Source organism: Drosophila sulfurigaster, chromosome 2R, assembly GCF_023558435.1.
Source record: "Drosophila sulfurigaster albostrigata strain 15112-1811.04 chromosome 2R, ASM2355843v2, whole genome shotgun sequence".
Taxonomy (NCBI): domain Eukaryota; kingdom Metazoa; phylum Arthropoda; class Insecta; order Diptera; family Drosophilidae; genus Drosophila; species Drosophila sulfurigaster.
In genome coordinates this window covers 27435958-27458464 of record NC_084882.1, presented here as the reverse complement: position 1 = coordinate 27458464, position 22507 = coordinate 27435958, and the positions used below count along the sequence as shown (strand labels likewise).

Below are 22507 nucleotides of genomic sequence, written 5' to 3'. Positions count from 1 at the left end.
GCAACATTCATTTAAACACCTTCGACGCTGAGAGACTTATGGCACATCGTATATAGAGTCATCGGCAAAGCCCACGCGGAACTTTCTTTCATTTTCGTTTCTTGAGAGCTCCTGCCGAATTTTGTCCGGGGCTTCGCTTATTAATTTCCATTTGCATTTGGGCCTCAACATTGCATTAGACAACAACCAAACCAACCGAGCGACCGACTGAGCGACCGACACACAACCAAAAGACGAGACGTCTTAACGTGCTGCGAAAAACGAGCAAAATATTTAATGATCCCGTTTGTTTATTGAATTGCAGTCAAAAGTTTTGGCACTAACGGAAACCCTGCTCGACTTCTCTTTCTCTCTCTCTCCCGCTCTCATTCTCTCTCTCTCAGTCATACGCATGTGTTGGTAAGTTGCAACAGCAAAGGCAACGGCAACGGGAAAAGGCAACACGTCTGTCATAGTGGGAGTCCGACGACGCCCCGAAAAGTGAAATAGCTTCTGTCAATATTCTGTCAATGAGCCCATGTTTGCCTATAAGCCAAGTGGGGATGATTGGGCCAGGACTAGCTAACTGTTTGTTGCCAAGTATGTGTGTGTGTGTGTGTGACTCTGTTGCACGACTTTCTCTTTCGCCAAATATTTAATCGATCTCTGTGAACTATGGATATTGATCAATTACAGTTTGTTTACAAGTCGCCGCATTGATTGAGGAATTATTTGACGCTTCATTTAACAAGCAATTAAATTTGACTAGAGTCTTTCAGCATTCGACAACATGAATGCTTTTGCATTGTTTGCCAAACTTTCGCTATTCTATCCACATGTCAAATATTTAACAGCCAGACGAACTGTCTGACTGACACGCGGACAGACAGACAGACGGACGGACAGACAGACAGATCAGTTAACACGAACATACAATAAAAGTGCATACGAAAAATTGACAACAGGTTACACTACAAAAACGAAAACAAAAAGGAACACAACTCGCAGTACTTGTACTTCTGACAGCGACATGACAAACTGCACTCCAAAGGATTGAGCAAAACAATGGCATGTCAACCCACTGTGCAGCAGCAGCAAGCAAACACACAACAAAGAACTTTTTTGTTTTGTGTTCTTGTTATGTGTGACGTCACGCTAAGCAAGAATTTATTAGTTGCTTTATTTACCCAAAAGTATATTTTGTTTATTTTGTTTTCAGTTTTTTGTTTTCAACATAGATTCTATCTTGAAGGATAGCAGATCAAAACAAGTTGCTAAAAGTGCTTCTTGAAAACATATAAATTTAGATTGCATGTGACGACGACGCTTCTGGCTAAAATGTTCACACTAAAACAATTGGCCAAATTAGCTAAAATAAATGTACACGAAAAAAAAGACGACTAAAGAAAAGATTTCTGTTGCCGCCGTTGACGTTGTTGTCGTCGTCGTCGTCATCGTCAACTTTGTTGTTGTTGTCGCGTCTTTAGGATTGGAATGGCAATGGTCAAGCAAGAGCGTATGCTTTTTGCAAGCCGATATCAGGTAAGATACGTCAACGTCAACATCAATGCTGGCAATGAATACACATGGGCAGCATTAGCCACTCGGAGAGGGGGGAGGGAAAAAGAAATGAGGACCGGACCGGACCGAACCGAACCGCATCACATCGCGGTCCGGTACCCAACCCATAATCGGAGGAGCTACACGAGGAAATGTCAGTCTTGATAAAATATTGTCTAGAATACATTCTTATTCAGCCGAAGTCGGGCCGAATGCGAATGCTCAAACTCAAACTCAAACTCAAATGTTAAATGTGGTATAGTTGAATCGACAGACTTTAGTCTTAGACTCCCCGTTTAGTTGTTGTTGTTAAAGTTAAGGAGAGGATGACGCTTTGTCGGCAATTATTTGTGGCGGTGTGAACCGATGGATTTATTGCCCTAACAGCTAATCAAGAAGCTGAATTTATCGCTGACTTCGTTCGACATTTAGAGGCTGTATTCGCTTGCTCTCTCATTCACTCACTCACTCTCTCTCTCACTCTTCTCTTTGCTGGCCATAAACGTGAAATGGTCCAGTGTCATGGCATGGGAAAAGCAGCAAAAAGCGCTGAGTGCCAGCTATGCAATCAGTCGATCTGACAACTTTAATTCAACAAAAGGCATTCAAGTACTCATGATTTAACTATACTTCAATTAAGCATGTTTAGTGGCAACTTCCTGAGGTAATCACATAACATAGAAAATACATAAATTACACATGATCCCCTGTAAATAATTCTTTTTAGCAATCATTTAAAATCGATTGTAGGTTAATTTAAATTGAATTTTTATTGCAGCTGGACTCGTTAAAGAAAGTGTTTCAGCCGAGCTTTACAAATTAATTACGTTTCTCTCGAATTCACCTGCCTGACTTTGTTTTTGGCATTGCTTAAATAGAGCAATAAAATACGATTTACGCAGTTTAATGTGGCTCCCATTCTATTTGAGATATTATTGCTACTTTTGTTACGCAAGATGCATTTAAGTTTCCGCTTAACGGTTACACCAACTTCGTGTATTCTAAAAAGTCGTAGGAAACAACTTTTCCTTCATGAAGCATGAGCTTCGAGTGCTACCGCAACTTCGACTCTCGAGGAGTTTTGCGTTCGCGTTCGCTTTTGGGTTCGGCTTTGGCTTTGGGTAGAAGAGAGAGAGCTTCAGGTCTAGCTTGGGTCCCATCATTTTAGTAATTAATAGCGGCTCATGTGCGGCAATTTAAATAGCCGCTAATTGTAAGCACCACCAAACCAGAGCAAACCGGTTCAAACGCCAGCCAGGCTAGGCGAAGCCAGGAAATGGCCAGCACAGTGGTTCGCTGCACTCCTTTTGATATTGTAATTTCACTCTTAATGTTAGCGCATATTTCATTTGCATTTTGTTCGCAATCTTGTTTTAACTCGAGTCGCGTCGCAGAACTAAAAGAATAATCGCCACTCACACACATACACTTAGAAATGCATAAGCATACTTACTCTATGTATTTGCATAGTCTCGACTTATGAGGATGCATTTATTTCAAGAATTTCTGTTTTATTTATACGCTAATTATACCCTGTAACCATACACTTAATTGTCATCTGCGTGAGGCTATAAATACTTGATCTCTCGCCATGGCTTTAAGCCAATCTCTGTTTTAATTTCTATTTATACTTCTAGTAATCTTGCATCTTACTATACAGGTTATCTTCTAGTCGTGCACTCTCTCGTTCTCTGCCTAGATCAACAAACAGACGCTCTGGCTTGTTTTTGCTTTTTGTATCATTTGGCTTAATTGCGATCGCCTTAAGCGAAATCTCAGAGTGTAAAATATTTGCACCTGTTTTACCTTACGCACTTCCTTATGTATTCATTTATGTACTTTCAGACACATTTATGTATGTCTCCGTGCACCTGTTAACTGCTCAATTGATGTACATCATTTGCTTCTGTGGCGCCCAGTCGCTCAACCACAAATTCAAGCTCAAGCTCAAGCTCGTTCACCCTTGTAACTTGAGACCTCCTAATTTGTTGACGTCAAGGAATTCTTGTTCATGCTGAACTCGTAATCTGTTTCTCAGCCGCTTTGAAAATTAATTTTATACCCAACTCAAACTAATGTTAATTACTATGATTTCTAGGGTATTTACGGTGCGGCACCCGAAGCGTATTCGCTAGCCTTTCCTTTTGGCCAAAAACAATTCCCTAACACCATAAATATTTCTATACACATATGGTGGACAACATTTAGTATACACAATTATGAATACCTTCGAGTGAGCCAACTATCTTTAACTGCAGTTGGCCCATTTCGAACCGAAAACGAAAAAGAAAAACAAAAATCTCGAACTCGTATGACTGGCAAATCCCTTGTCCCACGTCCCTCCCATATGAACACCGAACTCATGGCTGTGTTGCCTATCGCAATACTGCGATTTTTATGGTCTGGATCAATTTCAATGCCTTGCTTCCGTTAGTTGACCCCGAGAACTTTAAGAATTTGAATTGCTATTGAAAATTATGGTACATGGAGACGAAATAGCTGGCGGCCAAAGAAAAGTGTTAGTCAACAAGCGTCAACAGGCAACAGACAACAGAAAATAGACAACAACACGGTGAACACTGAACAACCGAACAGTGAACAGTGAACAGACAAGCTGAGAAGCAGACAACAGGCAACGTCGAATGGCCGCCGTACAACAAGTTTTTCCCATTCGCAATTTTCAGATCTTTGTCTACAAAAGCATTTAACCTTACGTGGTCCATGGGCAGCGATCTTAGAAGACACATACGAGACATGAACACATACTACACGTAAATATGCATGCATGTATGTAAATATATATTGCACTCGGGCAGCAGTAATTAACGGTTAGAACGAGGCTGGTAAAATGTATAACATATGTAAATATTTATGCATATTTAAGGCAATGCCTTCAAGTGTTAAAGTGTGGATCTGTAAAGGGCGTATTTATTAATAGATTGCATACTAATGTGACCTTCAGACAATTATCGGACAGTAGTAACTTATTCTAAGGGATTGAAGGAAAATCAAGCTTAGTTTTAATACTGGTTTTTATTGATTTAAAAAAGTTTTAATTCACCCGAAACCTTTCTGTATAAAAAGTATAAACATAATAATTGTACTAGTATCCACTTAGTAGCATGTTAAGGCACCGGTTTTAGAGTTAAATCTGATAAGTTATGTATACGATTGCGATGATTAACTATCCCCTAAAATGCAGTGTTTAACTGCATACTAAAAATCTATTCACAAAAAGAGATGAATGTCTTGATCCCCAAACTAACTGTGTCTTGCACCGTATTGAACGACTCTATTTCGTCATCATTCTCATAATGCTAACGAATATTAGCAGTAAACGTTTCGTGGGTTAAGTTAAGTATACATTGGATACATACTTTAAATCAGCTTAACAACATAAAATGAAGCCTCTAATTGAAAAAAAAAAACATACTAAAAGCCCACTTTCAAAAATTCAACGAACAGACGAATTTAATTGTCTTAAAAAAGGAAAAAAATAAAATAGAAAAAGAGGCATATTCGCATTATACTATGTAGACATAAAACTGAATGGCTTAGGCCCACATAACAATTGATTTAAATAAATATTGAACATTAGTTTAAACTGTATGCTAAAAGTATCGTGAAGATGCTCACTTGCGGACGGAAAACAGACTGACGAACAGTTAAAAACGTTCCCAAGTATTGTCTAAATGGCCTCAACATAGATTCTAATTTTTGTATGAAAACTTTTAAAGAGATTTGTGATACATACATAATAATGTGTTGTGTTAATGATGATGTGTTTAAATGGTTTTTGTTATCACGTGCACCAGGTGCGATCGTACGCGCATTTATTGTAAAACCAACGGGTTATCCATTCATTGCGCTTCGACATGTTTTTGGTTTCGCTGTCAATATCAAAAGCCTTCATGTCCAGCTATAAATATTGAAGAAATATTTAAAGAGCGTATTTAGTATTAATGTATATATATTTACTATGGGCTTTGGAAAAATGCGCTTCATATCAACGCGATGCAGATGCTCTTCGTGTGCTCGCTTCAGCCAGTCATATTGTGAGCCACTTAGGCAAGGCAAACACAAATCACATTCGTCTCTATTGCACGACTTGTCGCAATTATACTTCGCACATTTGTTGAGGTTAGTGACCAAATTCTTGTCGGCAGTTACCATCTCAGAAGGTCTAGAACAGATTGAATAATAAATTACTAATTTATTATGTTAATTTATAACATTTACTTACATATTTCGACTGACTCCTGTTTCAGCCACTGGAAGAATGCCCACGAGATTGAAGACACTATATATAACTTGTTCGTAAAGCAAGGAGTTTGGCTTGAAGTGAGCCGACGAAAGATTCGGCGACATATTAGCTTCCATCAGATAAACCTTAAGGTTCTCATCGATGAAGAGATCAAAGCGCAACAGGTCGAAGAAATTGTGTGTCTTATATGTGCGTAAGGAGCCAATAATATCTTTCTCTTTGGCCAATAGTGTTGAGCGTATAATATGCTCAACTTGTGGCCATATTATCGATGGATCCATGGATTGATCTCTCACGTAAGCCTCGAAGGCGCCACGCATGCTGCCGCCATAGCTGTTGTAATACTTTCCTAACGACGGTACTTCCCAGGTGGGCAAGTAATTGTCGCCCACTACATACTTATCCAGATTGTCGGCATCGAAGGGATAATATTTGACAGGACAGTAGCGGAAGAGCACATCTCCAGTGTAGATATAAGCGCGCAATGGATTGATGGATGTGATGACAACATAAATGCCAATATCAAACTTATGTCCGTCAACCAGGAAGGGTTTCTGTATGAATTCCTGCACAAACGAATCATTCGAGTTGAAGGCAATCTCAGTTGGAGGTCGCACTTTAATATGTCGATGTTCATTGTGTTTTTGCACGAAGAGCGCTTCCGGATTAGCTTCAGCGTACTCCAAGAACTCATCCCGTTGTTGGGGAAGACGGAAGGCGCGTGGCAGAAATGGTAAACGAGTCGTACAGAGATCCACCTTGTTCGTCAGATATCCACAGCCTGGAAAATGATTGACCAATTGATCGGTAGCAAGATTCTTCAGATTTGGCAGTACGCGAAAGGGATAATCATGGGCCCACAAGAGATCCCAGCCGCCTTCTTCGAATTGAACTCGTTTATAGCCGAATTTATGTAGCACATGTACTACGTGTACCAAGTGATCCTCTACGGGATCTTGACTGTAAATCGCATACGTTGGAAAACGGGAATCCGTAATATTTGTCTCATTATTTGAATTTTCCTTGTTGGAATAGCGTTTGTAATGCGGCAGCAGCTCAATTAGTATCGCAGTGAGAACGGTTGCTGCCAGAAATAACATAACCGATCGTAATGGAATAGTGGCTAGACTTGGCCTTGAAGTCTTGACCGGGTTTTCTTCCAACTGAAAGGTGAAAGTTTTCTTGAACTTGGGCGTTTTTCTCGGTTGTAACGTTTTGCTTACCTTCACATCATCATTCGATTGTTCAGCACCTTCAGTTCTTAAATTTGATGTCATTTTAGCCTCAGCAATAGCTAATATAAAATTGTAGCGAATGAATTTAAACCGAGCGTTTAAATTGCAATCGCCAAGAAAGGTAATAAATTTCTAAATAATTAGTCATTCACACGCTAACGTCATCAGCTGTTGCGCTTCTTCTTTAATTCTACCATTCAGACGACGACTCTTGGCGCGCAGCTGAAACTGTTTTGAAACTGATTCGAACTGCTTGAAGCACTGCTTGCTGAAGGTATTTCGATAAACTAAGCTCGCGATTATCGAAGTCCGTTAAAGCCCGCATAATTTAAAACGTTAGATTGCGCTCCATTATTTGCACTTTGAACAGTAAAGTTTAACAAACATCAATAACTCAATTAGTAGTTTTCATTACTTGTGTGTCATTTTTACATTTGTTTATTTTTCATATTTCTATCTTTTGTTAAATCGTGTTTTTTATTGCAACGCAAATCAGCAGCAATGTATTCGAAACGATTGCGTAATGCACTTTTTGTGGAAAAAAAGAAATTAGAACTAAAACGGCGTTTCAAAAAAGTCCTTCGGCTTATTATTATCAATTCGCAGTGGCTCGATTCGAATAAAAAAGAATCCCCGTATGAGAATATCTTTAATCCCAAAGAGGACATACGATTCTTGGTGCGCACAACTCAAAAAAGCGACTTGTTTACTGCGACTGTAAGACTGCTAAATGCATAAGCATGTGACATAATTTAATATTGAAATTTGAATTGAAGGATAAATCGTTGCTACGCACTCCACACTCTGTACGAACAGCAGACGACCGCAAGAGATTGTATACCGTATTTGCGAATTTGAAATGCTTTCGCGATGTTCCACCAGTAATTAAACAAATTTACAATAACTAATTTATTATTATCTATTGTATATTTTAGATATTACGTTTTCGCTTGTTGCCCGTTATTAATTTTATGTCGGTCAATTCAGGACGTACAATTATGCAACAAGGTGATGTTCCACACACAGTTATATTTATTGTCACTGGCAATATTGAGATGTCTACCACCAAGAAAGTAAATCAATCATTTATTGCTATTTCTATAATATATATATATATATAATAACTATTGAATATATCTTACTTTGCTTTTAGTCAGGTGGCGAAATCATGTTCGGACCAGGGGATTACATTGGCGATGTAGAGCTACTTGAGGAATGCGATCGCATTCACACATTTAGAACTAAGTGTAAGTAATTATTTAATTAATGAATACGTTAACAAATTGCCAGTTTAGTGAAAAGTTATTAATGAGAACTTCAATTCCTCTTGAAAGCTTGCAAATAGCATTCAGCTTTTGTTGTGACAATCATACTGTAGCAATCAGCTTTCGATCGGTTGTAGTCGAAAGCAGTAGAATTGACATTCAAAGTTGTAGGCGCGGAAAAGTAGCATAAAGCGATCGTCAGATATTCCGTATAGAGTAATATTACACCATTATCTTTGTATTAAGAGCTAATTGGGTCGAAAGCGATTCCTTCAATACATTGTACATTTGTATCATATATATTTGTTGATGTTTCAAAAGAAGAAAAATTAGCGAAATCGTGGTGGCATTGCCCAGAACACGCGATCTACTTTTTTTTTTTGGCATAAGTTTGTAAGTCAGTGTAGGAAGCGGGAACAATTCGACTGTTTCGTGACCCAAAGCAAAGGCCTGCACCAGCCAATTTAATCAGCAATAAAAAAAAGTTAAGTCCTAATTCGATTCAATCAAAATGAATAGCAAAACACAGCGCCCTCGCCAATTCGTGGCCCCAACTCCAACCCCTCGTCAGCTGGCTCATCCTTCGAGAGGGGGGTACTACCATTGTAGTGCCAGTAGTAGTTGTTGCGCCCACTACGTAATGCAAATATAGGTTGGCACCAACAACAAATCGAGAACCCCACACTCCATAGACCCTTCAGAGCTCTTGCAACGAACGAAATTCTCAATTTTGCTTTCACTTCGCAACGTAGTGCTTATTATTTGTATTTTCTGTTGCTTTCGACATGTTTTCCTCTTTTGGGTAATCGGTTGGGAATCTTCAAACGAATTGATGTACTCCATTCCCATTTCGCAATTGCCATTGGTCCCCTTTAAACGTACATTTTGTGCACCGACGGCTGCTCCACAGCCCAATGTGAACTTCTGGCAGTGGATGGCGATGACTTTAATTGCATCTTAAGCGGCTACATGAAGAAGGTGTGGCTAGACAAGAAGAGGGCCTTAAAGGCTTTAGATTACTTTAATTTTCTAAACGATGATCAAGTAAGTTATGCTTAAAACCCAAAATATCTCAAGTTTTTATTTTTGTTTTATTTTGTATAGATTTTAAAGACATGTAAAATGAGTTCTCTAAAGCAGTTTAAGCCTTTGGATACAATTTATTCCCACGACAAAGGAACGCTGACCAATGTTCATTTTGTCTTGAGTGGAGAATGTGTGATACTTCAGTGTCTCAATATGAAAGTAAGTTTAACTAATTAACAATTATTAATATTTAAATTTAAATATTCCTTATTTTATAGGTTAGGAAATCGAAAGGTAAAAAGATATATGAATTAGATGACACAGTGGATGAAACAATAACTGAAGATAGCGAAAACGAAGTCAAAGAAAAAGAAAGTAAATTGCCTTTAGGTATAGAAATAAGCGAAGCGGAATTAAAAAAAAAGAAATCGGTGAGTAAAAAATGATTCAAATTCTCGAAAATATGAAATAAATTAAAAAAAAATGTAGCTTGGCAAACTAAATTTAGAGCAAATAGAATTGGCATGTGGAATTATCAAAGTGAATGACAAGCAAAGATCAATATTAAGTCATTTAGGTTATACAAAGAAACGTTCAAGTGGAAGATCAGGACTTTCAGACTATCCTCTTGAAGGATTTGAAGATTTTGAAGAAAATTCAAGAAACTACTCATTTAAGAGTCTTGAAAATAGAAACAATAGCGAAGTATCTGATATGATTTCAACAATAGAAACTGCTATTGAAACTGATGAAAGCGAATTTTGCGAAATTGAAGAATCGCTTCATGAGTTCTCATCAATTGTATTAGTAAGTTTTAGGCATATTTCCGCACATAAAACTATTTATTTATTTCTAATTTGTAGGCGGACACTATTGAGAGTCATTTCATTGATGTGGGATCCTTGACATTTGGTGGCATCTTCGGATTGGGTGAGAAGAGTCAACATCGTGTGATTATGGCACGTGATGTGGTTCAATGTCTGATGATACCACGATTTTTCTTAATGGACCAAGAATTAAATCCAGGAAATGTGTGGCAACGACGACTTTTCTATCTCAATTGCATCATTCCGACCAGAGAAATGCTTTTCAATGATTTTCTGCAAAATCTTAAGTGGAAAAAATTCAAAACAAAATACATTAATGAAAATATAAAGACACAGAATGAAGTTGCTGCCATTCATGATATACCCATTTTATGTCGCATTGAGGAAGGCATTGTTTAAAAAAAGAAAATAAACAAAAATATTTAGAACACCAAAATAGTCGCCAAAACTTTTTCAGCTTAAGCCAAGTTTCAAATTGGTTTCTAGTAAAATAAACTCTGCCATTTCTACAAACTAAAGCTAATAAAAGTATTGAGCCGAGGAAATTTAAAACAAATTACATTAGAAACATCGAATAAAGATTTATATCGCATTGAGGAAGGCATTGTTTAAAAAAAGAAAATAAACAAATATTTAGAACACCAAATTAGTCGATGAAACTTTTTCAACTTAAGCCTAGTTTCAAATTGGATTCTAGTAAAAACAAACAATAAACTATTTCTTCAAACTAAAGCTAATAAAAATAAAAATATGTTCCGAGAAATGAAGTCCCGTACTATGAATTTGCCACTGCCAAACTGAGTCAACATTGTTGTGGCCACTGTTTGGTAAACATGGAAACGCTTGACAAACGCTTTCTTTTGAGGTTTCCAAGCACACAGCGCAGGGTTTCCTTAACAGTATTGATTCAACGTTTTGCAGTGAAAGTTTGGTAAATTGTGCAGCAATATTTTTGAAAAAAATATGGCCGGAACAAATTTACCCAGAGTGCCGGAAGGTTTGCGGGATCTAATGAAAGCCTATACCAAGGAAGTGCTACGTGAAAAACCAACGAATTTATATGAATTCTCATCTGATTACTTTGAACGCATTGCGGCCGACAGAATGCCGCAGAAGGTGCAAAAGTACGAGCCACCTCAAAGTTATGAAATCATCATGAAAAATCGCATACGACAACAAGTACCGATTTCACTTGTCTTTAACATTATCCCTGATAATCTCACCGATTTGATTAAAAAGTTTATCAAAGCAGTTCTTCGAGAAAAACCCGATAATTTACTTGCATTTGCTGTGGAATATTTCCAAAGGCTACGCAATGCTCACTCGCCACGCATGGAGTACACCAAATACTCGGCCTATGAGAAATTTGTGGATGAGAAGGGAAGCGGCGCTCTCGTCTCAAAGGAGAAGTGTACTTGCGGTCGTATACTTAACGCCAAAGCTGACGAAGTGGAAAGCGAGAAGAAAGAGCAATCAACTGTGACACACAGTGTTCAATATTTGCGAGCAGTTTGCATTATACAAAAATATATGCGAAAATACTTGAAGGAAAAGCGAGAGAAGTCCATTAAGAAGTCAGTTAAGACTGTGTCCACAGATCGATGCAGCAGTGAGGCTTATATGAATGCCATATTTATAATACAAAGACAATTTCGACGTTATTTAGCTAAGAATCGAGTCGAAAAGTCAAAGGAAAAGTCTGAGTCGAAGGAGAATCGATATGATTCGGTTGAGTACATGAATGCCATTCGTATTATACAGCGATACTGTCGGCGATATTTGCGTAATAGGAGAACGACGAAAGCACGACCCTTAAATAGCCATAAAACCCCTTCCACGGACAGTATGCTTTCACTTACGACAGCAGCATTTATTATTCAGAGAGCATTTCGAAATATGGTCAAGACACGGAGGGCCAAAAGACACATAAATGCCGAACTCGACCAGGGCGACGAGGTCAATGATAATGCCTCCGAGGCAGCCTCATACACTTCCGCCTCTACCGCTCTCCTCTCCACCGAGTCCACCTGTGAGCATGCTGAGTTTGGCGGTGTCAATTATGAGGAGGGTGTCCATCAGCAGACCATTCAAGAAGATGAGGAAGTTGAAAATGACAATACCAACAACCTTCAAAACGCATATAAAACAGAAGCAATTAAATCGAAAGGAAAATCGATAAGTTCGGATGGTAATGGTAAATAATTGCAAACGATTATATATATAGTGGATGACTATTATACCATTTATTAATACTTGAATTGGTTTATTTTCAGAGTTAACCTTGGATGAAATAAATGATGAAATGAACAAAAGAAAGGAAAAACGATTCTACGCACAAAAGAGTCGCAGGGATATTCATCATGATTCTAGTATTGACAAAGAAATGGCAACTAGAGCTAATTCAATGGACTCGCCTAGAGAAAAAGTCAACAAGAGCTATAGCACAACAGAAAATATCATAAAGAATATAATAAGAGCCGACTCTTTGACATCTACTGAAGGCCAACCAAAAGCATCTGGAAAGAAAAGTATTTCTCAAACAGAAAGCATAGAAGTTGTTCCTAAGACTCAAAAAACTGATAGCATAGAACGTGCAGAAAGTGCTTCAGCTGTCGAAAAAGCGGAGAATGAAGAAAAATCTACCACAACCTTAGATGATGAAGAGGGCAAAGTTATTAAGAGTAACCTCGAGAAATCTGTTGAAGAAAGTATTTCTCCAGTTGATAGCTTGAACACTGTTGCACAGTCTCATAGTGCAGATAGTGCTGACTCGGTAGGTTCTAGTCTCTCAAACCAAGTTAAAAGTGCTGAACATACTCCTCAAGTCGAAAGCTCTGAAGAAGCAGCTTTACCTAATAAGACAGCTGATTCGGCAACCTCTACTCAATCTGCTGCTGTGGAAAATGTAGAAATATCAGAAGAGAAGAAGACTTCTTCTCAAGATCAAAACTTGCAAGCAGCTGTTCCCGCTCAGGATAATCCTGAGTCTGAAGCATCGACACTACCCAGTCGAGAAGAAGTTACTGAAAAATCGTTTGAAAGAAGTATCTCCCAAGCAAAAAGCTTAGAAATAGCTGCTGAACCTACTGAAACAGCTAAAAATATTATAAATCCAGAACAATCTGTTGAGAAAAGTACTTCAGATGAGGTTGCCGAAAAAACTGTTCCATCTGGTGAAGTTTCAATTGCAACTAAAGAAGAAGTAGTAGATGAAAATGAAGGAAAATTAACTAAATCTATCAATAAAAGTAGTACTCAATCTGATAGTATTGAAATTGCCGCGTCTAAGCCTGAAAGCGTAGAACACTCTGAGCCCTCAACTTCAAGTAATGAAAAGAAAGATACAGAGGTCTTCACTCAAAGAAGTGCTTCAAAAACAAAGAGTTTAGAAACTAATTCTTCATCTGATAAACTTGCAACAGTTGAATCCATGGAAGATAAGAATGAAAGTTCAATTGAAAAACCAATGGAAAAAACTATTTCCCAATCACAAAGCTTAGAAACTGTTCCTAAATCTGATAAATATGAAAGTCCACCACAGTCACAAAAGACCTCGGTTGAAGATGTTATTGATAAAGATGAAAATGCCTTGTCAAAAGATATTGTTTCGCCAATTCAATCTGTAGATGAGCAAAATCCCACTTCAGATAAGTTATCGCAATCGTCTGATAAAAACAAATCTACAGAAAGTACAGGTAAGGAAAGTTCTTTAGATGAGCAAGAAAATCCCAATCTAAGCACAGAAAAACCAGCGCCATCTGATGAAAAATCTGAGAAGAGCTCATCGACTGAGTCAACAGAGAATATCAAAGGTAAATAATTCGTTTATACATAAGTTAAGCACTTTAAATTATAACTATTTTATTCCCAATCCAGCTACAGATGCTTTATTGGTGGACAATGCAGAAATCGCTGGAAGTCCGCATTCAGAAAACGATTATTCAATAGAGGTAAATAGTCTTCAGACAATGTTAAGCACCATGAAGGAGAAATACAATCAAGATGAGTCAATTTTAAGTGGTAAAAGTAAGTTTTCATATTTGTAAATATACTAAAATTTGTAGACTAACAACTATTTTTATTACCTACAGCTTCACCAACTGAAGAAAAGACACAATTGCAAACTGTTGCTGATCCCAGTTTAGAATCTACTACGACTATAGAAAAAACACAAGAACCTAAACCTACTAAGCAATCCACTGCTAAAGAACAAAATGTTGAGACCAAATCAATTATTAGCACTGCAGAGAGTTTAGAAGAAAATGATGAAGCTAAACCAGATGTAGCAAATACAAAAGATAATTATCAAAATGAGGAGACGCTGAGTGACATTGGAAAGTCTATTATTATCCATAGTGTACTTCCTGGTGAAGATGATTATGTGTTATCGCTCTCTTCAGATGCTAAACTACGTTCGGATACTACAAATAATACAACTGAAAATGCTCCTGATAATACAGAGAAGATAGAAAAGAACAAAAGCATCGATAAATCGAATGATGAATTGAAAACTGGAGAAAAACAAGAAAGCTTAAGCGAAGCTTCTACAAATAATCGAAGCATTGATAAAGTCGAGGAACCAACAATAAATGAAACTATAAAGAAAATAGATTCACAACAACTTGAAAGCCCTCCATCACCTGCCAACATATCAAGGGAGGAAAGTATTGACAGTAGCGTGAAGGAGAAGAAAATATTGAACCAGGAAACAGGAGAGACAGAATTGGATGATGGCAGCGCAAACAGCAAAACTAAGATTCCCAGCAAACGATCATCAGATAGTATTCAAAAGCTTGTCGATCCATCAGAGAATATGGTAACCACATTAAATGAAGTTTCAATTGCAACTGAAGAAGTAGTAGATGAAAATGAAGGAAAATTAACTAAATCTATCAATAAAAGTAGTTCTCAATCTGATAGTATTGAAATTGCCGCGCCTAAGCCAGCTTTAACTGACGACTCTGAATTGGTAGACCGAACCAAACGTTCAGTAGAGAATATCAATGAAAACATTAAAGAAGTACCACAAGAAGCACCCTCAGAAAAATCTGAAGATATTCAAAAGTCGGAAAGCTTAAATTCAAAAGCATCGTTGTCTGAATTACAAGGAAGTGCAGATGCAGTTATTGAGAATATTGATAAGAGTTTAGACAATAAGTCAGTTGATGTTAAAGAGGAAGATTTACCAGTTACTGAAACTATTGCAGAAAAATCTATACCTAAAGAAGAATCTATTGAAGAAAGAAAAGTTCTTCAACAAGCCAAGTCAATACCGAAAATATCTGTTGAATTGTCGACGGATGAAAATGATGAAATTCAGAATGCTGAAAGTACCGTGGACGTTAATAAAGATACAATTGCATCTGCAGACTTAACTCAGGATATCATTAAGAACACTGATGAAGATACAAATGATACTAAAACGAAGTTAGCTAATGAATCATCAAATAAGAAAGTTAATGAAACAAAAGATGCGAGTCATCCAACTCTGTCTGAAGAACCTAGTCAAATAAGTTTGGACAATATAAAATCAGCTCAATCAGAAGATAATGTTAAAACTCTATCTGAGGAAGATGGAAAACTTTCTTCAACATCATCTGGTGATGTGAAACCAACTATAAAATCAGCGTTATCTGAAGAAGCTGAGGAGAAAATGAAAGAGATTATCCAGTTAACTTTGTTAGAAGAAGCTGAAAGAAAAGCTAAAGATAGTGCTCAAATAAAAGCATCTCAAGAAACTGCGGATAGTAAAGGTCAAGATACTAAATCATCTTCATCAGAAGATAAAATCACAACTGAAGAAGCTAAAGATAATAATACCATTGTTTTATCTGAAGATACTGCTACAAACCCCGACATTGATGTAAGTTCTGACGAAAAGTTAAAGGGAAAATCATCTGAAGAAGTTGAGGAAAAGATTGATGATAATATTAAAACTACTAATGTAGCCGAAAAACCTTTATCAACTCCTAATGATGCTACAACTGAAGATGATTTAACTGCAAAAGAGGATAAGCAAATAAGCTTAGAGTCCACAAAAAGCAAATCTATTGGAAGTGAAGAGTCAAATCCTTCTAAGGAATTAGAATCCCAAATAATAGCTGGGGATGTGAAGTTGCAAACTTCTGTGAATGAATCTCAAATTTCAACAGAAGACTTAATAACAAAAATATCTAAAGAGGAACCCGAAATATCAACAGAAGACTCGAAAGCAAAAGTATCTATTAAAGAACCTCAAATATCAATAGACGACTCAAAGGCGCAAAAACCTATTGATTCATCTCAATTACTAGAAGAAGATAAATCAGCTTTAAGTAAAGATGCAGTGGAATCAGAGGGTAATATTTTTCAAATCAATTAATCAATAGAATAAGTAATTCAATTATAATTTTATTTTTCCTAAAGCTGAACACAATAAAACAAATGAAGTGAAGTCGGAAACTCAAAATTCTGAAGTAAATAATGGTAAGAGTTTAAAGTAATTGATTATTCTAAAATTTGTTTCACATTAGCAGAACAAATCTTCATTGCATTTGAGTCATCAATCAATTGACACACAAAACAAAAAAATGCCAATCGTTAAAGACAAACATTTAACAAGTTCCTCCTCATCGGGTCGATTCACAAACGCTCCAGTTGCCGAGCTGCAGCTCAAATCATTTAAGACAGCTCCCGATGCGGGCAATTGGTACGATGTTCACAATGAGCCTGTCGAAGATAATCAAGTTAGTGGCAATTCAGCAAAAGATTTAGCAAGATCCGATGACATCTATGTTGATAATGCGAGACAGTTGAGAAGTCCATCGGTGGATGTCTCAGAGCGGAGGCCAAATTATGTATTTGGAGAGCCACCAACATCACCAGAAGCCGTAAAACCAAAACAATCAGTGGCATTTTTCATTTCATTTGATGGAGATGATGGAAAAGCTACTTTTAAAATTCCCAAACGATTTTTAAAACAAGATGAATCTAGTAATAAGATAGACAAGAAACAACCTAAGCATGATGATGAGGAAGAGTTAAGCATGGAGCCAGTAATAACAGCTGAAGACTTTATAGAATCTGATTCAGATATTGGCTATCAGCAATACGGCATGCAAAAGTTGCAAACGATACACGAACTTAATGAAAATGAATCTAGCAATGAACTTAGAAGTTTATTGGATAAGCCAAACGAGAATGAACGTGATGAAGAGGAAATAACTATTCTGGAACCAGAAGTAAAAATTATTAAAGAGAATCTCGAAGAAGTTAATGAAGAACATGTTAAACAAGTTCAGAATAAGGTTGACAATTCATTGAAAGTAAATGGAGTTGACGCAGATAAAAATAAAGATGAGAATAAAGCCGATGAATCTCATGAAAATAAACTCAAAGCCAGTGCCCAAATTATACAGAGAGCTTTTAAAAAATATCTTGCACGACGTGAAAACGTTACAAAGCAAAGCTCTGTAACTGATAGGGAAAATGAAAAGTCATTAAATGAAACAGAAACAAAGTTAGATGAAAACTTGGCAGCCACCAGAATTCAGAAGGCAATAAGACAATTCCTATCAAGAATTGCATTAAAAACAAAGGAAACAACGAGTTCCATGAATCGAAAATATACAGCTGATGAAATATTAGCAGCTATTCGAATTCAAACCATGTTCAGAAATTATATGCGACGAAAGAAAGTAGCGTACAATGATGATGTTTCCAAGGGCACATCTGCCACATCTTTGATAACGATAATTCCAAATACCCAAGATTCGCACACACCAGAGATTTCAATAAATGATGGAGAACTTTCCGATGACATGAGCATTTCCAACTCTGAGGTCAACTCAAGCAAACCCGAATGGTTTGTGGGTTCACAGCGCATATCCGTGGAACCAAGCGAGAGAAATGTCAGCAAAAGATCTGATTCATCCGAGACTGGCACAATTGGCATAACAGAAATCACAGATAATACGCATTTAGAAACTGATATTGGCAATATTGTTAACGACTTAAACGCAAGCGAAGTATTTGCTCAAGATAATGGAGCTTCTAATAATTCAGCAGGTTCGACAAGGGACAGGGAATTAGTTGAGGCCTTGGCCATTGCGGCTTTCGGTGCACTAGATGCAACCTCAGCTGGTAAGTATTAATAAAAATAATATTACTACTATTATATTTTATTTTTTTGTAGTAGGTGTATCAAACCGTCAGATCTTAAGCGATTTTCTGATTAAAGAAGTCGAGTTCTCCTCGATACTAGAACCCTATCGAAGTGGTCAAGAAGAGGTTCATGAGGAGAAATGCACCAAGAAAATCGTATCACGTGATAATCTTCTTGACGATGATGAAGTTAAGGAAGATGCAGCTAACAAAAAAGTCGATGCCCAATTAGATTCCTTGGCTCCAGATACCATGGACGAGGCAACTTCAAAGTTGATGAAACCCGATGAAGTAATTGAGAAAATGTCACAGCGCAGATCTTCAGAAACTCGCGACAAGCTTAAAGACGATTTTCTGTTAACAGAACCGGTATTTGGAGAGCCCATTATACACTCCATGAACATGTTGCAGGAGCAGAGTTCACTCGATATCGAAGATGGCGATATTATTGTTTACAATCGACTGCAACGTGACGAGACTCGCGAGAGTTCCGCTCAAAGTGAGTCAGTTGTATTTGGGAATGATATCGACGACGATAAAGAGTTTAATACTGATGCTGAAACTACCAGAACACAATTATCCCGACATTATACAATCGCCGGCGATGATCCTCGTGCAATGTTTAGATCAGTAACAATTGACGACACCGTCAGATACATTGAAGATGATGGCCGTGGCATGGACAACAGCATGAGTTTCTGCTTGGACGATGAAACCTCAGAGAATATACGCAAAAAGATGATGGCATATTCACTCTCGGAAGGCGACTCTGATTATTACGATCCCAACAAAGTAATGCCAGATGATTTCCACATAGACACTGCCATGACAGATGCCATGGACACTTCGACAGAAACTGAATCGACTATTGTTTCGGCTGCGACAAAGATACAAGCAGGAGCTAGAGGCTTTTTGGCCAGGCGAAGATTGCGTCGTGCCAGTGCTGGAACAAAGTCATCCACACAGGAGACAAAAGCTTCGTTTGGCAATGATGCCATAAGCGAGTCCCTCGAACGCTTCATAGAGGAGGAAGCTGCTAAAAAGATTCAAGTCGCATATCGTCTGCATAGTAAAAAGCAGAAGAAACAGACAAACAATGTGAAGAGCGCGAGTTTGGAAAGCAGTTTGGCTGCTAAGCGACAAACTTTGCAACGCGGCGATGCACTGCGAAATGATTCAAACTCAACACCCGAGGATGAAAATAGTAGCAGCACAAGTGCTGCGCAACTATCCAAGGATGCAGAGTCAAAGTCTAGCAAGGATAGCAAGGACACAGACACAAAGTCTAGCAAAGGTAGCGAAGAGGCAGAGACAAAGTCTACAAGAAGTAGCAAGGAGGCTGAGACAAAGTCCAGCAGAGTTAGTGGTAATTATTTAGCACTTTCTTTTAAACATTTGCATACTTCTATTAATTGATTATATTCCCACATTAGCAACACGTACAAAAAGATCGACCGATTTGACATTACACTGGCCTGCGGTGAGACAGAACTCAATGCCAGTTCAAATAGATTGTGAAGTTTTGCGGCCTATTCCAAAGCACATGAGAAGACGCATTAAGAGCGCTGAAAACAACAAAAAAGAAGAACCGTAAATGAGTCTTACAGAAACTCATGGAAATCTACATTCAAACATACACGCGTCTGCAAGTCTGCTCCCAAATCTTTTTTCTCAGTCACTCTTCAGAAATAAGTAAAGTGTAGCATGAAATTGAATGCAGACTTTGTATTTTAATAATTTTATAATTATAATCAAAGTACATACATATTATATTTTACTCCAAACTACATAATAAATAAATATAAATTATAAATGTGTCTCTGGTTATGACTTTAGAGTTTGAAATGCATTGCAATGCTTTCCAAACTTTATAAATTTCACGTGCAGGCTTTCATAAATTTATATTGCATACTTTTGAGCGCAAGTAAAATTGCCTTTACTCTTACATCATTTACAGCTGTGCCTGAAAATATGCATTACATATATGCTTAGAATTGCTCGAAAAGTTGCATTGGGGGAATCACTTACAAATTAAGTTTTAGCATAATATGAGATAATTTTCATCATAAACGAATTTCGTTTATCTGCGATCTTAAAACGATTTAAATTTATTAGCTACTTTTAGGCACACCGAAACACTTTAACAAAGCTTTAAAGTATAAACGGGAAATAAAGTACCTCAGCCATAATTTCAGCTATTAAACGGCCCTTAATGTGAATGGATATGCGTTTGGGACAATGTAAGTATCATCTCGAAGCAATGTCGTTTCCCCGGAAACGAGCATCGCCTCATTCATTAGCCATTTAAGACTTTTCTCAGACATTTTTGGTGCCTCAAAGTGGGTCGCACACCTGTAAGCAAGAGAAAGAGACGCAATCCCCACACACACAGACAACTTGGAGTGCAAATATTATGAAATCTCTTCGTAACAGAACGAACAATGTTTCGACTTGATGCGGTTGCCCGTGGGGCGCCCACAAAATAATGGAGAACTGAGAAGCAGCAGAACAATAACAACAGCAACAAGTACGAAGCAACAACAACAACAGCAACAACAACAAGCATTTCTCCGGCTTGAAGGAAAGTTGAGGAGGCCCAAGCAGATTCACTCTTGATGATTATAAAGTTTTGTTGTTTTGGGGGCACTCGTCGAATCGTCTGTTTTGCTTTCCTTTCATTATCGAGCGGCAAAATATTGGTTAAGCAAGCAAAAAACAATGAAAACGAAAGAAGAAATGAAGATAAAAAGTAAATTTGTAAAAGACAGAAAAAGAAAGAAACACCAAAAAAAAAAAACCGCAGCGTGACCAACAAATGATGACGATGGTGCCAGCCAAGACACTGCCAACAACCAACAGCCAACAGCTAAGCTTGGCCAGCATCTGCATCTCTTTTGAGAAAAATCACGATTATGATGATGATCAGGCGGGCAGAACGCTAACATTCAAGTTAAAGCTCATTACGATTGCTATCAAGTGGAATCATCATCAGTGAAAGAAGAAGAAGAGGCAGAAGAAGAAAAGACGAGGTAGAAGTAGATAGACAAGAAGAAGGCAGAGAAGCGTGGGTACGAAATAATGAAACAGAATCGCCTGCATGACAATGATTACCCTAACGACAAACTGAAACTGAAACGAGAAGAGAAGAGAAGAGAAGAGATCATTTCCATCGCACTCGCACAACAGGAATGAGACTGCGAATGGGAATGGAACTGAAACGATCTATCTACCCATCTCTCTCACTCTTTCTTTCTTTCTTTCGTAGTATGTGTGTGTGTTGGTGGCTGTCAGCTTTTTAAGAATTTGGGCCAAAGCAGCGAACATAAACAAAACTTGGATGATGATGGTTACTTAACAATGTTGAACAATAAATGAGTAAATACATATACTTACATATGCATCTGTATCTGTATTGTTACAAATGCGTGAGTGTTAGTCTTGGGCGTAGGTGTGGTGAAATAATGAGTGCGATTGTGAGTGACAGAGAGAGAGGCGAGAGAGAGAGAGAGCAACTGTTGTCGCAGGTGCGTAGGGACTTACCCGCTTTGATTCATCAAGTGCAGAATATAATTGGCAGTCAATAAATTGGCGATTGTTTTGTTCTCCATATTGGATATTTCGTTGTAATGCCTATTATTAAAAATCCATTAAGTATGCAATAAACTGTGCTCATTACGGTCAAGAATTATTTAACAGTACTTTTATTACAATAACAAAAAGTATTTATTTTCTGCTTAACGCGGATAAAGATTATTTAACATTAATGAACAGCAAAGTTATTAAAAAATTTGGAAAAATTCTAATCTTATATTAATTGTATTGATTTTATATAATAAATAAATAAACTATTCAAATAATATATATATTTTGTTTATATTCAAGTTAATTCATTGACTTTAATGGGAAATTACAATTTTACGTTTATATTATTTAAGTATAAATATAAAGAAAATGTGTAAAATTATTATGTATTTTCGTGAAACTTAAATTTATTATAATATTCTCTTTAAAAAAATTAATAAAATAAATTTGATTTCTTAACATTTTTAAGAATTCGAATTATATGTTGTATATTTTAACTTATGTATTATTAACACTAATAATACATTTGAATTCATTATGAAATTCTTTACCACTAACTACAAATAACTCATATTTACAATAATTTCATTAAATTTGTAAAACTTGCAATTAAATATTCTTAATTTA

The 22507-nt window shown here is 37.2% G+C and overlaps 3 protein-coding genes across 3 annotated transcripts; 2 read left to right on the top strand and 1 right to left on the bottom strand.

The window, feature by feature from the left end:
* Nucleotides 1-4621: 4621 nt before the first annotated feature.
* Nucleotides 4622-7187, bottom strand: LOC133837266 (probable tubulin polyglutamylase ttll-15). Its single transcript, XM_062267954.1, has 4 exons — nt 7027-7187; nt 5783-6966; nt 5518-5722; nt 4622-5458 (listed from the first exon to the last, which is right to left on the bottom strand). The coding sequence occupies exons 1-4, from the start codon at nt 7078-7080 to the stop codon at nt 5342-5344; spliced, it is 1560 nt and encodes a 519-aa protein (XP_062123938.1). The 5' UTR covers nt 7081-7187; the 3' UTR covers nt 4622-5341.
* A 249-nt stretch (nt 7188-7436) lies between these two features.
* Nucleotides 7437-10565, top strand: LOC133837265 (uncharacterized). Its single transcript, XM_062267953.1, has 9 exons — nt 7437-7755; nt 7815-7919; nt 7974-8111; nt 8192-8285; nt 9214-9347; nt 9408-9548; nt 9608-9760; nt 9819-10136; nt 10193-10565. The coding sequence occupies exons 1-9, from the start codon at nt 7540-7542 to the stop codon at nt 10553-10555; spliced, it is 1662 nt and encodes a 553-aa protein (XP_062123937.1). The 5' UTR covers nt 7437-7539; the 3' UTR covers nt 10556-10565.
* A 504-nt stretch (nt 10566-11069) lies between these two features.
* On the top strand, nt 11070-20052 carry LOC133836777 (cardiomyopathy-associated protein 5). Its single transcript, XM_062267365.1, has 9 exons — nt 11070-12350; nt 12430-13189; nt 13688-13968; nt 14033-14182; nt 14248-16494; nt 16562-16611; nt 16669-18277; nt 18330-19664; nt 19732-20052. Exons 1-9 carry the CDS (start codon nt 11120-11122, stop codon nt 19890-19892), a joined length of 7824 nt encoding a protein of 2607 aa, XP_062123349.1. The 5' UTR covers nt 11070-11119; the 3' UTR covers nt 19893-20052.
* The last annotated feature ends 2455 nt before the right edge of the window (nt 20053-22507 follow it).